This window comes from Rhinatrema bivittatum, chromosome 15, assembly GCF_901001135.1.
Source record: "Rhinatrema bivittatum chromosome 15, aRhiBiv1.1, whole genome shotgun sequence".
Lineage (NCBI taxonomy): Eukaryota > Metazoa > Chordata > Amphibia > Gymnophiona > Rhinatrematidae > Rhinatrema > Rhinatrema bivittatum.
The window spans coordinates 30,892,342-30,909,249 of NC_042629.1; the positions used below are offsets into that span (position 1 = coordinate 30,892,342).

Here is a 16,908-nt window from a genome sequence, read left to right on the forward strand (position 1 = left end):
ATACATCACACGATATGGCTTTATTTTATTTCACTTTATTTATTTATATAGCATGATGGGGGAGGGGGGATGGGAAGTATTGAACTGTACATCTCATAATATATTTCTTTATCTTGTTTTATCTCTAATGTGCTGTACTGTATATTGCTGTTTCACATCAATCTCAGGTTTCCACTGTATTCTATACGTTTTGTTTAATCAGCAATAAAAATTATAAATTATAAAAAAAAAAGTATGCACATACACTCGAGGTTTATAAAAGAGCATATACGCGTGGCCAGGCTATTTGTGTGTATATGCTAATTTTATGCGGTCAACCTCCATGCAGTGTTTTGAAGATTACCTCCATTTTGTCATTTACATAGTACTATGTGATAATTCCCTGTCTTGTGATATTAAAACAATAGCAAGATGTAAAGATAGCACAGCTCTCTCCAGCATAACGTCCCCGCAGTGTCAGATCCCCACATTGCCTTCCTGCCGCTCTCCCTCGCGTTGCTTCTTGTGAATAGCGTGAGGGAGGAGAAGGAGAACTGCATACTCCAGGAATTAAATACTGCCCGTTCGGGAAGTTTATTAGGGAGTCACACTGTGCCCCTACCTGGTCCCCCATGTTTTCAGGACAGGATGAATCAGTCCAGGTTTTGCCCCAGCCCACTATGGCAGGGAGATGTCACCTTGCTCTTCTTAGAGAAATCAGAGCTACAGGTCCATTAGTCTGCCAGGGAAGAACTGCAGTCAGCTTTTAGAATGACTGCTGTAAGCTGTGCCCGCAGTAAGCGGGAGGTGTTGTGTTAGCACTGGTTGTTCTGTGGTGGGTGATAGGGCGGCAGCCCTGGCAGGAAACAGCTCCACGTTTCTTAGATCTGTCTCATGTTATGCAGAACATTTGCTCAGTCATCTGGAGGAAGCCAAAAGCGTCTCCAATTCCTGCTACAGTGATGGCAATGCCACCGACGGTGACACCACGGCAGATGATGGGGGACTCTCCACATCTAGCATGATCAGCAAATCGAAGAGAAAGCCCCGGAGGAGCCGAAAGTCCAAGGCCATGAAATCCCAGATGCCAGCTGTGGTGATAGTGGAAGAGAGTGATCCTGCAGGTGAGAAAGCATGGGCAGAGGGCTACCAACCTCACCTAGGTCTTGCATGGTAAAGCAGCTCTGGTCAGCACCCCTGCCACAGGACCGCTACTGTCCACGCTGCCATGGAGAGCCCCTGCTGCAAGCTCTGTCCTGCTACAACCCCTTCTGTAGAATCCCTGCTGCCCCTATTGCCATGGAAACAGCCTCGTGGAAGTTCTCCTTCCAAACCCCTATGCAGGGTCAGAGAAGCACTGGGGGCAGTTCTTTCCACCCACCCCCAAATCCTCACTGCTCACATTGTCACGTGGAGGGGGAGAATCCCTGGGAATAGCTCACAACACCCCTGCTACAGTGCCCATACCACTACGGAGGAGCCTCGATGACAGCTCTCCTCCCCAAAACCCCTGTGCAAGCACCACTACTGCCCACGCTGCCACGGAGAAATCCCGGGGACAGGCCTTTCCCATCCCAGGCTGGATTCGGGTATTCTTCACCCCTCTGTAGCTGAAAATGTCTTTCTTTTTTGTGACTGCAGTTGCTGAGTCGTTATAATGCTGTCACACCTTAGTCCATTTAAATATATAGCAATATAAAGGCCAGTAAACGAGCTGTAGGGCTTGGAAGGTGACTGCTGCCATCGCTTATGTTCTGCGCCGATCAGGTGAACACGTTGCCGAGATCATTACCGAAATCCCCGCCGACGACGTCTCCCTCCACCAAGAAACCGAAGACAGGATCATGGAGCTAGTGCTGGGGAAACTGCCGGGTACCGCAAACAGCCTCAACTCCGTCACCAAGTAAGTGCCGAGGCCTGCGAGGGGGGGAATAAGACTGCGAAGGTCCTAGTACCTCCGTGTGATGGGTGGTGCGACCACACCTTGAGGATTGCAGGGAGTTCTGGTCGTCCCCATCTCCAAAAGACATAGCAGGCCCGGAAAAGGTAGAGAGAAGGGCAAGAAAGATGGTAAAAAGGGGATGGAAGATCCGTCTTCTGATGAGAGGCTGTGAAGGCTGGGGCTTGGAAGAGATGGCTGAGAGGGGATGCATTAGAAGTTTGTAAAACCATGAGTGGGGAGAACAGGTAAACAGGGAAGGGTTATTTCCCCTTTCAGATAGGTAGACACCTTCGTTTTCAGTTTTTTTTGTGTTTTGTTTTTTTTTTACTGGGAATTTTTCAGTGTTTATTACAATGAATAAAACCAGGAGGGGAAAAAAAAAGCGTCATTTTTCCCCACTGATTTTCTCCTGTTGTTTGTTACAGTTAATACTGATAAATTCCCAGTAAAAATAAAACCAAAACTGAACACAGAGGTCCCTATAAATAGTGCTGAGGCTAGGGAAGATTCCAGGAAACTAACAGGTAGCAGATATCAAACACGTTTTTCCCTCAGCGCACAATAAAGCTGTGGAGTTTGGTGGAGGCGTCCAACGTGGCAGGGCTTGTGAAAGGGGTTTGTTCCTGCAGCAAAGCCTACGAACAGTTATTAGCCAGGTGGACTCGGGGGGGGGGGGGGGGAAGCCAGAGCTGGGAGAGAGCAACGAAGAACTAGATCTGGTCTTTGGGATGGCCACTGGCAGAGACAGGACGCTGGGCTTGATGGGCCTTCGGTCTGACCCAGCATGGCGAAGCTGGTGTCCAAGTGCCGCGTCCGCACTCAGACCATCGCCTGCAGGGTATCGTGGAAAATAAATACCCCCTTTCTTCTGAACCAGGGCTACCAAGGGCAGATATGTCTTCCAAATAATTAGATTTATTGACACTTGGAAACACACAGGACACTGCTTCAAGTAACTTTTCTCTTTGAAAACTGGCTTCAAGCTATGCTGGTACAAAAGGTATCCCCAGCCCTTGCACCAGGTCAGCTGTGAGCAGGAAAACACGCGTGCAGATTTGAAACCTCCCTCCCCCAACCATCCCCAGATGGTCCTTTTCCTCCGTAGGGTGAATATTTTATTAGGCAGGGATATTTACCCACCCTAACCCCTTCATTACCTGGCTGGATCCCTTTGAGAATTGTTCTCCTGATGCATGAGATAAGATAGGAAAATATAATACTACAGAAAAAAAGGAAAAGAAAAGTCCTCTAACGCCAGCAGTTGTCTTATTTAGGTAAGACGTTCTGGTACATTCCCAGAGCTCTGATTGGCTGATTCACAGGGCATTAATCCCCTGGAAAATTTCCTGTCTCACTGACTTAACCATTAGGAACGTGCATATTAATTACCTTACATGACTAAATGTCAGAAAAACCACTTGTGCGACCCCCTAAAATGAACCGTTTTAGGTTCTGACAGGAGCTGGGCCTTTTCCTGTCAATCGGTTCCTGGTTAGGGAAGGGGAGCCGCTGTTTTAATGTCCGCCCCGCGCAGAGACGCCTCTTAACCCCCTCGCCGGCTGGGAAATTTTCTGCGTGCCCGAGCATCACCGACGTGCCCCAGAACTGCCCAGGAGGCCGGTCTGATCGGGGAGGAACGTTTCAGCCGGTGGAACTGCTCCTTTATTAAAAGCCCGTGAACTCTCCATTGCGATCCTTAAGGGGCAAAGACGTTCATATTGGGTGCCTGGCTCGCTCCGTGGATTATCGCCGCCCCCCCCCCAGGTCACGCCCGGGTCCCCTCCACCTCCTCCTGGGCGAGGGGGACGGGGGTGAGCTGGAGGTTTATTGTTCCGAGGCAGGCTGTGACCCCCCCCCCCCCCTCTTATTGACTCAAGATAAGAATTCTCCAAAGGCGCCGTTGAACCTGAGCTGCTTCTTCAGAAGTCACGCGTTCTCTCTTGTGCGTGTGTGGTCCTCCAGCAGGTACATTCTCCACCAGAGCCCCAGCTCGCTGAAGAGGAGTCTGATCCTTTCCGGCCGGCACGGCATCCGGCGCAAGCTGATGAAGCAGCTGGGGGAGCACAAGCGGGTGTACCAGTGCAACATCTGCAGCAAGGTCTTCCAGAACAGCAGCAACCTCAGCCGGCATGTCCGCTCCCACGGTAGGCTTTCACGTCCGCCGGGGGGAGGGGGCACGGCATCGCCGAGTACAGGAGCCCCCACAGCAAGGGGCGCCTCATCTACTCGGTCGGGGGTCTTGGAAACGTTACTGTTTAGTTTGATGTTTGTCCTCTGGGACTGTGCGCTGTGCTTGCTTAAGGTTTTTTTTTTGTTTTTTTTTGACTCCTTCCTGATGACGTTCAAATGGGAGAGGGAAAATCTTTGCCATCTCTGGGAGCAGAGAGACACCGGGAGAAATCGTCTTTTTTTTCTTTTTTTAACCTTTGCATGTGCTGTTCAGCACCGTTCTTCCTGCCAGGAGTCCAGACGACCACAGCAGGTTTCGTGCTGCTCTCTCCCTGCACACCTCGCCGGGTCCTTGGGTTTCGTGTGTCCCACGTCGCAGCGGGGCTCCATCAGTCTGGGGTGAACTCCCTGCGCCCCATTTATACTGAGACCCCCTCGAGATCACATCCGTTAGTAAGGCTTTCTCCAAAGATTTTCCCAAAGCCTCCCAGACATGCAAAGGATTTCCTTGTTAGCAGGCCTCAGGGCTCCACTGACTTTTCCCGTTAGCCAAAGGTACTCAGGTTGTGGGTGGAGACAAGGAAGCAAGTAGGCCCCATTCTCATCCCATCCCACTCCTTACAGTGCCAGAGAGATCTTTCTCTATTAGGAGAAAAATGGAATGGGTGCCCCAAGCCTGGATTTGACCCTGTGGGAGGGTATGGTGTTAGGTTCAAGTAGGAAGTTTAGTAACAGCAATAAACAGAGACAGGTCAAGCTGGGGTTGTACAGGTCTGACAAGCAATCGGGCTCCTGTACAGCCACTGGCCCAGGGCTGGGGTAAAGATTCCTGGGCTTCTGCGACAGCTTGCTGGGAAACGGCTTCTTTGCTCCCAGCAGCCCTTTTTTGCAAAGGCCTGTGTACCAGTCCGGCTCCTCAGGGGTGGGCTGGCTGACCCTGGCATCGGGCTCCTTTCTTCCAGTGCCTCGGCCTTCCCTGTGCCAAAGGTTTGGCCCTAGCGGCCAGAGCATGAGCCTGCCCCTCCAAACAGCCCCTGGCTGGTGCCCTGCCAGACCTGACGTACAGACAGGCAGCGCCCTACGTCCGCAGGAATCGACAAAACGCTGTGCAAAGTCACTGACGCGGGTATTTTGGGTCCCTTGCAGGAGACAAGCTGTTCAAGTGCGAGGAATGTGGCAAACTCTTCAGCCGGAAGGAGAGCCTGAAGCAGCACGTGTCCTACAAGCACAGCAGAAATGAGGTGAGTGCCTTCACAGCCTTGCTGTTAGGTACTGCTTTCCTCAGGGGCATAGGATATGGCGCTCACAGGCTCCGCAGTAGCCTCGTCGCCTGCAGGGTCTTCCTTACTGAGCAGGAAACCATGGAAAGGGGGACAGGGGTGCTGAGGGACCTGTGAGCATGCTGGGTCTCAGATCCCATGCCCTGTGACTGCCACCACCCCGGGAGGAGCCAGCAGGCGGTGGAATAGGGACCGCTCTCCCGGCTACTGCCCTGACCAGGTCACTCGGGCACAGCAGGAGTCCACATCCACTTCCCCCAACCTGAAGACACCAGACGAAGGAGCTTGAGTATGTTCAGTACTGTCAAACCCCATCTTAAACCTCAATAGATAAAAAAAAAAAAATAAGGTTTGGAATATAATCAAATCATGAGTTGCTGTTTTTTTCCAAGCATAACCAAAATAGAGATTGTGTCTTGTAAATAAAGGCCCATAAGCGGGCAGCTTTGAAGTCTGGGGCTGAGGAGTGTGCACCATGTGCTGCACCCTGCTGCAAAGCTGGGGATGCTGGCAGCCTCTTGCTCTGATTCTGCACACAGTGAGTCCAAACCTGCAGAGCAACAGTCTCCAAATCTTTTCCACTGTGGCCACCGTGACTATTATTTATCATTTATAAAGTGCTGCTAGACCTGCACAGCGCTGTACAGATACACGTGTAGTGGATGACTGGACCCTCACCCCACTTGTTCCCTGCCCAGCCTCCCCCCCCCCCTCCATCGGCCTCCTCTTCTGGTCACCTTGCTCCCCACTTCCAGCCACCCCTCAATCAATCTGTTGCCCATTCTCCTTCACCTGCCTCCTCCTCTGGGCTTTTGCTCTACCCCTCCTCTGGACCATTCCTCGTTGTCTCCTCTGCCTCTCCTTCCTGTTCCTTCGCTGACAGAGGGGACTCATTCAGTGTCCATTCCAGACATGGCCCGGCTCCTCTGCTGCTGCAGACCTCCATCCTCTTTCGGCCTCTCCGCTCTCTCTAGTAGCCCTTTTCTTTCTCTCTGCTGCCCTCCTTCCCCTCTTCTGTCTCCTCCGTTCTGGGGGTCTGGGGCTACCTGGGGCTGGCACTGTTTTGTGGCCTGACCGTATCTCCTGTTTTGAATCTCGCAGGTTGACCATGATTACGTCTACAGGTGTACGGTGTGTGAGAAGGCCTTTCGCATTGAGAGCTCCTTGGAATTCCATAACTGCAGAACAGGTAATCCCCGGCACAAAAGGGACCCCGCCCCCACTCTCTGTTTTTGGGTGGGGCTTTTGTGGCTGTAGTCCCTAATTTACCGACTGTCAGATTTTGAGGTTGGGTTTTTAAGGAGGCACAGAGAAATGAAAATAATTGGCTAATTTTAGCCAGCTAGCCAGCAAGGGTTTTAGTTGAAAATTCTCCTCAGTCTATTTATTTATTTATTTATTTGTTATTTTTATTATACCGAGTTTCATGATAGGAATCACATCAACCCGGTTTACAATTAACAATGTGAGTAAAGGCAGAGAGTAACAAAGTAAAGAACATTTCCCAATACAAGAACAAATATAGTATGAAACTTAACAAATATTATAACAATATTTTGGATGTGAGAAAGTTACAAAAAACATGGAAAAATAACTTGGATATGAAAGGGGAAGAATTGTAGAACGACTATAAGCATTTTAACCAGCTGGTCTAGCTGGTTAGTGCTGAAATATCATCAACGCGCCCCAGGAACGCCGTTTTTATGCGGATAAATTGATACGCTTTGAGCATTTAACTGCTTACATTTGGCCAGTTAGTGTGCACCGTTTTTTTTATCAGCAAAGTTTAATTGTTTAACTCCCAAATGGGCCGATTCAGTACAGTCCACGGGAGAGCGGCCGCTCTCCTGGCACGCGCACAGGCCACTCGCCTGTGCACGCGATTCAGTATTTAAATTAGGTCCGGCGGTAGAAACTGGCAAAAGGAGGCGCTAGGGACACTAGCGCCTCCTTTTGGCCTGGAGCGGCGGCTGTCAGTGGGTTTGACTCAATTGCCATGTTATCCTCTGACTCTGGCAGCCCCTGTACATTCCCCCCCCCCCTCTTTTCTCTGCTTCTGTTATTCCACCTCCACTTCCTCTCCTCCCCATCTAAGAATCTGGGAGATTGGATACTCCGCCCTTCAAACTTTCAGGAGCTGCACACTCTGAATCCCATTGGTCTCCCTACTTGCTGAGGAACTTGGGAAATGTAGTTTTCCTGGGGACATTTTTATCCCTGCAGTTTCATCCCATCCCTATGGTTCCTCCCCTGTCCTGCTAGAACTCGCAGTTATCTTTCTCCTTCGTTTCCCCTCACACTGCCTTAAATTCTGGGAGCGGCCAAAAGGAGAGCTTCTCTGTGGACTTTTGCAGCAGGTGCAAAGTACGCACAAAGGCTTCCCATTGAAATCCATGCGCATATTTTCCCTCCCCCAACTTGACCTCGCTCCTTTTGCCCTCAGGTAAAAGTGCACCTGCCATTCACAGAATGCGTACTTTTGTCCACAGTGGGGGTAAAGGGAAGGCAGTTTTCACAAGGCTATTTTATGCAGGTAAACATCTGTTCCCTGTATGTACCCAGATCAGTCCAGACTCCTGGGGTTTGCCTCCCTTTCAGCAGATGGAGACAGAGAAAGTTTTGTAGACACTGCCACATAACCTGGTGTTCCACCTGCAGTCCCTCAGTATTTCTGTCTCCAGCAGATGGTGGAGGTGCAAAACTTGCAGTATGAGACTAGTTTAAAAAAAAAAAAAAAAAACCAGAAAAGGAGAGGAATTTAGACTCTCCAAGATTGCCTCCCATGGGGTTGGTAGGTCCTGGTGGGGCCATCCCCCCTGATTTTTGAGGCTGACAAGCAGGGGCTTGGGGACCCTTTTCTTGCTCAGTCCCTTTTACCGCCGGGGGCAGAAAGCTGGAGGATCCAGTTCCCTCTCCCTCAGGAGGACATGCTGAGCCTTCTGCCACTCTTCAGTTTACAGGGAAATGTTTCTTCTGTCCTTTTTATCCGTTCTGGTAAAGTTTTAAGAAAGAAAAAAAAGGTGCAGTTTTGTTTGAGTGGTTCCCAGTTGGTCGGCAGCAGTACTTAAGCCTCTCAGGGGATTAGGCAGCTAACTGCTCTTGCGGTCCTGGTGCCCCAACAGCATGACTTATTCATGGTCTCCCCGTGCACCTACGAGGAAAAAAGGCGGGTTGTGCAGCAAACCATCAGCCATCTACAGATGCTGGGAGCCATTGTTCCTGTCCCCTGGAGGAACGGAGGACAGGTCGCTATTCATTTCATTTCATCGTTCCCAAAAAAGAGGGCAAGTTCCGCCCAATTTTGGACTTGAAGTGGGTGAACGTGGCTCTCGAGGTTCCTCGTTTTTGGATGGAGACCCTGCACTCTGTAATTGTGGCAGAGCGCAAAGGGGAGTTCTTGGCTTCCCTGGATTTGACACAGGCGTACTTGCACATAGGCATCCAGCCCAATCTTCAGAGATATCTAAGATTCATGGTCCTCTGAACGCATTTTCAATTTTGCACCCTTCCATTCAGTCAGGCAATGGCTTCCAGGATTTTCCCCAAAGTGATGGTCATGGTGGCAGCAGCCCTCCAGAGAGAGGGTGTCCTGGTTCAACCATTCCTGGATGACTGGCTGATTTGGGCGGAGTCAGAGGTCCTTTGCAGGCAAGCAGTGGACTTAGTGCTGCAGCACTTGAGATCTCTGGGGTGGATAGTAAATCTGTCCAAGAGTCATCTTTCCCCTTCTCAAGTCTTGGAATTTCTGGGGGCGTGTTTCGATACCAAAGTGGGGAAAGTTTTTCTCACCGAGGAGCGCATTACAAAATTACTGGTGCAAGTTTGCGGATTGTTGGAGAAGCAGGTACCCAGGGTTTGGAACTACTTTCAGGTTCTCGGCTTCATGGCATCCACATTGTAGCTGGTTCTTTGGGCGTTTGCTCATATGTGGCCTCTACAGTCAGCATTGCTTTCCCACTAGGATCCCTTATCAGAACAGTTTCAGCTTCAGCTACCTCTTTTGGAGTTAGCCAGGTCCAGTCTCTCATGGTGGCTTCGTCGGGACCAGTTGAGACGTGGAGTGGACTTGGAGGTTCCAGACTGGGTGATTGCTACCACCGATGCCAGTCTCTCCGGGTGGGAAGAGGTATGCCAGGACCAGTCCGTGCAGGGCCAGTGATTGGCGGAGGAAGCATTGTGGTCCATCAATCACTTAGAGACAAGAGCTGTGCGGTCGGTGCTGCGTGCGTTCTATTGTGAGGGAAGCCAGTGAGGATCTTGTCAGTCAATGCGACGACGGTGGCTTACATCAACCGACAGGATGGCACCAAGAGTCGGGTGGTGGCTCAGGAAGCCCAGGAATTAATCCACTGGGCAGAGCAGCACCTAGCACTATTAGTGGCTTCTCACATGACTAGCACGGACGGTGTACAAGCAGATTTTCTCAGTCGGCAACAGCTGGATCCTGGAGAGTGGGAGTTGTCAGAGGAAGCAATGTGCCTCATCAGTTGCAGAAGGGGCATGCCCCACATGGATTTAATGGCAACTCACCAAAATGCCAAGGCCCCGCGCTTCTTCAGTCGAAGAAGGGAGCGCGGAGCAGAAGGGGTCAATGCCTTGGTTCTACCTTGGCCAAGGGGCATTCTTCTGTACGTGTTTCCGCCATGGCCACTGGTGGGCAAAATCTTGTGGCGTATAGAGATCTATCCAGGAGAAGTGATTCTAGTAGCACTAGAGTGGCCGAGGCGGTCTTAGTGCACAGATCTGATCAACCTAGTGGTGGACAGACCATTGAGGCTCACTCATCTGCCAAAGCTTCTACATCAAGGTCCCATATTTTCCGATCAGGCGGCTCGCTTCTGTCTCACGGCTTGGCTTTTGAGAGGAAACACTTAAGGGAGAAAGGATATTCTGAGGATGTCATTGCTACTCTCTTGTAAATTAAGAAAAATTCCACCTCCTTGGCATTTGTGAGGGTTTGGAGAGTTTTTGAGACTTGCTGCTGGAGCAGGGGGTTGATCCTATTCAGGCATCTGTAGAAAATATTCTGTCCTACCTGCAGAAAGGTTTGGTGAAAGGTTTGGCCTTTAACTCCCTCAGAGTGCAGGGGGTTGCCCTAGCTGTACTTCCGGATGTGGTTTGTTTTCTCCGGGGCACAAAGCATTTACATCCTTCTGTTTGGAAGTTGTATCCCTCTTGGAACCTTAACTTGGTCCTTAGGGGTATGTGTGCAATGTCGTTCGAGCCTCTTAGAAGGGCTACTATGAAAAAATCTCACTTTTAAGGTGGTTTTCTTGATGGCCATTTGCTCTACGAGGTGGATCTCGGAAATTCAGGCCTTATTCTGTAGAGCCCCGTTTTTACGAATTACGGATTTGGGAGTCTCGTTGAGGACTGTTCCTTCCTTCCAAACAAAGGTGGTGTCATCGTTTCTTGTAAGCCAATCGGTTGAGCTTCCGGCCTTTTCAAATTTGGAGGCTACCACGCATCACATGAGAGAGTTGCAACTTTTGGATGTGAAACGAGCATTGTTGTTGCGCTATCTTAAGGTCACTAATATCTTCAGGGTGTCAGACCATCTTTTTATTCTATGGAGTGGTGCAAAGAAGGGTCATAAGGCGACAAATTCTACAATTGCGCGTTGGTTGAAGAAAGCTATAGGTTCGGAATACATCTGTTAGGGTCGTCCTGTCCAGGAGGAGCTAAAAGCTCACTCCTCGCGTTCTCAGGCGGCCTCTTGAGCTGAATGTCAACAGGTGTTCCCACTGCTCGTTCAGGGGATATTTCGTTGTTAGTATTAGTGTTGTTGCTATCTTGCAGGCCGATACAGTACAGTGCGCTCCGGTGGAGCGCACTGTTAACCCGCGATTGGACGGGGGTTTTGAAAATTACCATCTCCGGCGCCTTGGTGGCAGAGGGAAGGTGAGAGAAAACCACAGATCAAATAAGACCTGTGAGAGCACAGAAGGCAGGCACAAATGGGCAGTGGGAAGTGGAAACTTAGAACAGATAACCTTGTCCACATTAAAACAAGAAGGACTAAACAAAACCTGTGCCATTATTCAGATTAATTACACTTAACAGATCGAATGAACTCTCCAAATCTCCCTACCTCAACTGGGTGGGACTCTGGGCTGATCTGTGGTACTACAGGAATGAAAATTAGCAGGTAAGAACCAATTTTTCTTTCCCTGTCATACCCAGATCAGTCCAGATTCCTGGGATGTGCTCAAGCTTTCCTAAATGGGATGGGACTGCGAGAGTCCCACTCGAAACACACTTTCACCAAAGATAATCGCCTCTGAGGCCTGGACATTCAAACGATAATGCCTGGTGAATGTGTGCAAGGACTTCCAAGTAGCCACCTGACAAATTTTCTGTGGCAAATGCATGTTGATGGCCCTATTAGGTATTCCTGGGCGATACAGAAAGTAAAATGTGCAGCCAAGCCACACATTTTACTTTCAGAAATTAGCGCCTACCCAAAGGTAGGCGCTAATTTCTCCGGGCACCGGGAAAGTGCACAGAAAAACAGTAAAAACTGCTTTTCTGTGCACCCTCCGACTTAATATCATGGCGATATTAAGTCGGAGGACCCGAAAGTTAAAAAAAAAAAAAAGTGAAAAAAATAGAAAAAAAAATTTGAAATAGGCTCGAGGGTCGAAAACTGGACGCTCATTTTTGCCGGCGTCCGGTTTCCGAACCCGTGGCTGTCAGCGGGCTCAAGAACAGACGCCAGCAAAATTGAACATCGGCCGTCAAACCCGCTGACAGCCACCGCTTCTGTCCGAAAAGAGGCACTAGGGATGCGCTAGTGTCCCTAGCGCCTCTTTTTACCGCAGGCCCTAATTTTAATAAATTAAAATACTATATCACGCGCACAGGAGAGCGGGCGCTTGCCCGCTCTCCCGCGATTTTACTGTATCGGCCCGTTGGCTTGGGTATTTTTCAATACTGAGGGACTGCTGGTGGCACACCAGGTTATGAGGCAGTGTCTGCGAAACTGTCTTCATCTGCTGGAAGGGAAGCAAAACCCAAGAGTCTGGACTGATCTTGTTACTACAGAACGAAAATTAGCAGGTAAGAACCAATTTTCCTTTTACTTGCACAAAAAGTTTTGAAAATTACCATCTCCGGGGCCTTGGTGGCAGAAGCAAGGTGAGAGAAAACCACAGATCAAATAAGACCATCGAGAGCACAGAAGGCAGGCACAAATGGGCAGACTGCGCGGTCCTTATCTGTCGCTGTCTTCTTTGCGAAACATAAAACATGAAGACCTGTTTCTTTAAATGTACTATTAGTAAGAATCCACCAGATCAGCCTTTGCTAACCCAGACCACTGATTCCTTGGAAGGGCAATTCTTAGAAAACATCTGGCAAGAGCTGGTAAGGCACAGCTGCAACAGCATAGTGCTTGGTGATCTGCTAACATTTGACTAGTCCTCTATTGCTCTGCTAGATAATTCTCTCACTACTCTAAAGACCTTAGAATCTATGTGTGAGCCTGGGGAGTTGCTGGAGAAGTCCACAGCAATGTACACTCACCAGCATCCTGCTCTGCAAGAAAATTAGCTAAACACCTTTGGAAAATAATGCAATGAAGAAAGGCTTTCCCAGTGTGTAGTCATATGAACTCAGGACCAATGGGTTATGTTCTCCTGCCAGCAGATGGAGACAGAGTCAGATTTCAAAGCTGACATCACCCTACATATATCCCTGCAGTGACCTCAGCCCTCAGTATTCTCCATCTCCAGCAGAAGGTGGACATACTTCTCCCTATGGGGATTGCTGTACTTTTTGGAAGAAGAAAGTCTACATTTAAATTTTTCTATTTGGATTCTGTAAGCTTTCCTGGATAAAAGGAGAGGAGTGTAATAATAATTTCACATCCAGATGTTTCCCCACTTCCAGTTCAATCTTTGTCCATGCATTTTCCAATCATGTATCTACAGATGACAAGAGCTTCCAGTGCGAGATGTGCTATCGATTCTTCTCCACAAACAGCAACCTCTCAAAGCACAAGAAGAAACATGGGGACAAGAAGTTTGCCTGTGAGATCTGTAATAAAATGTTTTACAGAAAGGACGTCATGTTGGACCACCAGCGGCGGCACTTAGAAGGTGAGAGTCGGGGATGAGCCTGTGTCTGAGCTCCTGTATATGCAGAGGCATTCAGAGCACGGGGACCATGGTTAAGGTGAAGGTGGGGGCACCTCTCTGAGTTACACAGAGCAAGATACCCAGCTCCATGACTTGTAAGAAGTGAAGGCAGAGGGACCACTTTTACAGCAATGACCATTCCTCCCTCCCCTGGTTATGTGGAGAGAGAGCGCAGAGAGCCCGCCCTTCCCTTGATTGCACGCTGTAGTGTAGTTCAGGTTCTCCCGCCACTGGGTTGCACTGAGTCCCTCTCCTTCAGAACTGCACACTAAGGGAATTCTTCCCTGGATTATAAGGCTTAACGTTGGATTGTGATTCTTTTTCTTCATTTTCCTGCGTCGTGGAAGGGGTAAAACGTGTGAAACGGGAGGAGTTGCCGAACACTGGAGAAAGCCTGATCCGGTACAAAAAGGAGCCCTCGTCGTGTCCTGTGTGTGGCAAGGTAGGCTCTGCAGGGGGCTCACGGTCTCCCCCTCACTCCTTTTCCCTATTAGCTCTCTCCACCCTCCCCTTCCCTTTATCTCTCTACCTTTCTCACTTCTAAACTGTTACCTGCAACAGCAACCGGTTGTGGGAGGGGGATCTTTGATATAATGGGCCCAATATTCAGAGCGCGTTCAGCACAATTTAGCTGGATAAGTGGGGCTTATGTGGCTAAGTAGCAGCCACTGAATCTGCACCTACGTTCAGCAGCCGCTGCTTCGCCGTACAAGTCCCTTACACAGCTAAAAGTTACATGCGCAGAAAGTAGGCGTGTACTGGGCAGATCGGGGCGGAGTGAGTTAGCCGTATAACTTCTACGCCTTACTACCAATATTCGGAGTTAGCCGATAAGTTTATGTCTAAATTTAGGGGCCCCATAGACCAGGTCTAAACTTAGCCAGGTAGACTTATCCGGCAAAGTACGCACATATATGCGTATATTCAGCTGCTTCGCCGTGCCGCTGAATATACATTGTAACTTAGTCGGATTAGTCATATCCAGCTGAGTTACGTACACGGCCATCTTTAAATACCTACCCCAATGTTTATTACAGGCTGTGGTCAGGTGTGATCGAGCCAGGGTGGGAGGGAGGGGAGGCGTGCGCGTGGGGCTGAGAGAAGGTAGCCTTGAGGACAGTACTCGGGAACACCATTTCTCACAGAGAGTGGGGGCCAGTCGGCGGGGCAGCGAGATGCAGAATCCATGCGGCCAGATGAGAAAAAAACCCCCACGCAGCATCTCCTTTGTCTGGGAGTAGGACCTGGGGGCAGGGGAGAAGGGCTCCGTGTCGCAGTGTTTCTCCCGTCTGACGCTCCTTGTTGCTGTGGGCAGATGTTTTCCTGCAGGAGTAACATGAACAAGCACCTCCTGACCCACGGCGATAAGAAGTACACCTGCGAAATCTGTGGCCGCAAGTTCTTCCGTGTCGACGTGCTGAGGGATCACATCCACGTCCATTTCAAGGTATCTTCTGATTAATCTCCTACCACTTCTCATGTTTCAAAAATGTTTTCCTGTAAAAAAATAAAAAAGGAAGACAGCAGTGGCTTCCTGGAACAAAGACCATCTCCAGATGCTTCGGTCCCTTCTCTCTCGCTGTGTCATGTGGTGCAGGACATATGGGCCATCCCCTGGGGCTGCTGTCCCCTCGTTCTCAGTGTATCACATGGTGCAGGAAATAAGGACCATCCCCAAGCATTTCTATCCCCACAGAGAATGCAGACCATCCCAGGGCCCTTCTGTCCCTTCTCTTTCATTGCTATCAAATAGTGCAGGAAGTAATGACCATGTGCAGGCGTTTCTGTGCCTTCTCTCTCACTGCCTGCTCTCACATGTCCTTTTTAAAATATTAAATAGTGTACAATATGTACCTAGGTGCCAGCTCTGTGGGTGCTCGAGTACCCCCAAAATAAAGCAAACTCCTTCACTGTGTCCAGGGAGGGGTAGTTTGTGTTGAGTTCAACATCCCCAGTCATTTGGAAAAGTTGGCTCCGGTGCATATGCGTTCCATGAGTGTTTTGCCAATGTATTTCTGCAAGGGAGGATATGCTTTTAATATTCTGTTTGCTAATAAGAATGGCAAATGGATGGATCTCTGCCAGTATAAAACAGTTTGAAATAGCGTCCCTGACCTGTCCTTTGAGGTTTCTTTGAATGATTTGTCATGTATTTGGTTGTTTATGTATTGGGCTGGAGTAGGAGGGGGAGTCCACGGCCTGGCAGTTTGCTCCCGCTCCTTTGGGCTTCTCAGTTGGAACCGGTCCTGGTTGAGGTCTGTGAGCAGCACCAGGCTCCGTTCAGGGCGGCCCAGGAGATTTCTCCCACCCAGCACAGGTATCTCTGACAGAGGCAGGGACCACGCTCCCTCGGGAACCCGGCAGCAGGGTGCTCTTGAGCCTGCCAGCGCAGGCGTCGCCACTGTGCAGTGGCTATGAGTGCTGCTGCTGCAATGGCCCTCGCTGCAACATTTCCCAGAAAGCCTGGCAGTGCCCTGTGAGAGCACTGAGGATCGTCTGGCAATAAGAGAACAGTGCAGAGAACAATGCCACCAACGCAGGAACAGCATTGAACAGCAGTTTCTATTGTGCTGTGGCCAGATGTTGCTCTAGTACAGTGGTTCCCAAACTTGTCCTGGGGGGGACGACCCCCAGCCAGTCAGGTTTTTAGGGTATCCACAATGAATATGCAGGAGATAAATTTGCATGCAATGGTGGCACTGCATGCAAATCTATCTCCTGCATATTCATAACGGATATCCTGAAAGTGCGAAGGACTGGGGATCCCCCAGGGCAGGTTTAGGGAAGAACTGCAGTTGAATGAAGATACCTGCTGTCTGGCCAACAGGAGGTGCTCTTCATTTTGCTGACAGGCAGGTCCGGCCTTTAGACCAACAGGTGGTGGCGCAAAACTTTAGGACCGACTGATGGAGCAGCATTAGGGTGTTATTTGAAAGGACTGTACAGAGCACGTCTCCTTTTCTTCCTATCTCGGCAGGACATCGCGCTGATGGACGACCAGCAGCGGGAGGAGTTCATCGGCAAGATTGGGATCTCATCTGAGGACAACGAAGACAACTCCGATGAGAGCGCCGATTCTGAGCCCCACAAGTACGGCTGCAAAAGATGCCAGGTAACTCCTCCGGCACTCCTGGCCTGAGACAGGATCAACCCAGTGCCAGATCAGACTGAGTGCTTTACAGCTTCTGGAATGCTACGGTCCTAAATCACAGTGGAGACCAGCCAGTTGTCTGTAGGCCCTTACTTTTGACTTAGGCCCCTATGCAATTCAGGTTAGCTTTCATCAAGCAGTGACGTTTGTCCATTGTTACCTTCCCAATCAAGTCTTCCTCATCTCCATCCAAAGATCAACTAGGTGAGACCTGCTGTTATCCCTTTGGTTCCCCATATTTGTTCCCAC

The 16,908-nt window shown here is 49.8% G+C and overlaps 1 protein-coding gene across 2 annotated transcripts in view; it reads left to right on the forward strand.

Moving 5' to 3' along the window:
* The window catches only part of PRDM15 (PR/SET domain 15), a 117,958-nt gene that overhangs the window by 50,872 nt on the left and 50,178 nt on the right, over positions 1–16,908 (forward strand). Inside the window, exons 7-15 of one of the 2 annotated variants that reach the window (XM_029578449.1) lie at positions 885–1,103; positions 1,747–1,882; positions 3,884–4,065; positions 5,237–5,331; positions 6,472–6,559; positions 13,302–13,469; positions 13,856–13,950; positions 14,824–14,955; positions 16,486–16,620. In XM_029578449.1, the coding sequence (XP_029434309.1) occupies positions 885–1,103; positions 1,747–1,882; positions 3,884–4,065; positions 5,237–5,331; positions 6,472–6,559; positions 13,302–13,469; positions 13,856–13,950; positions 14,824–14,955; positions 16,486–16,620 (1,250 nt within the window). The remainder of the gene's footprint in view (positions 1–884; positions 1,104–1,746; positions 1,883–3,883; positions 4,066–5,236; positions 5,332–6,471; positions 6,560–13,301; positions 13,470–13,855; positions 13,951–14,823; positions 14,956–16,485; positions 16,621–16,908) is intronic. The other variant, XM_029578451.1, reaches the window with a different exon arrangement.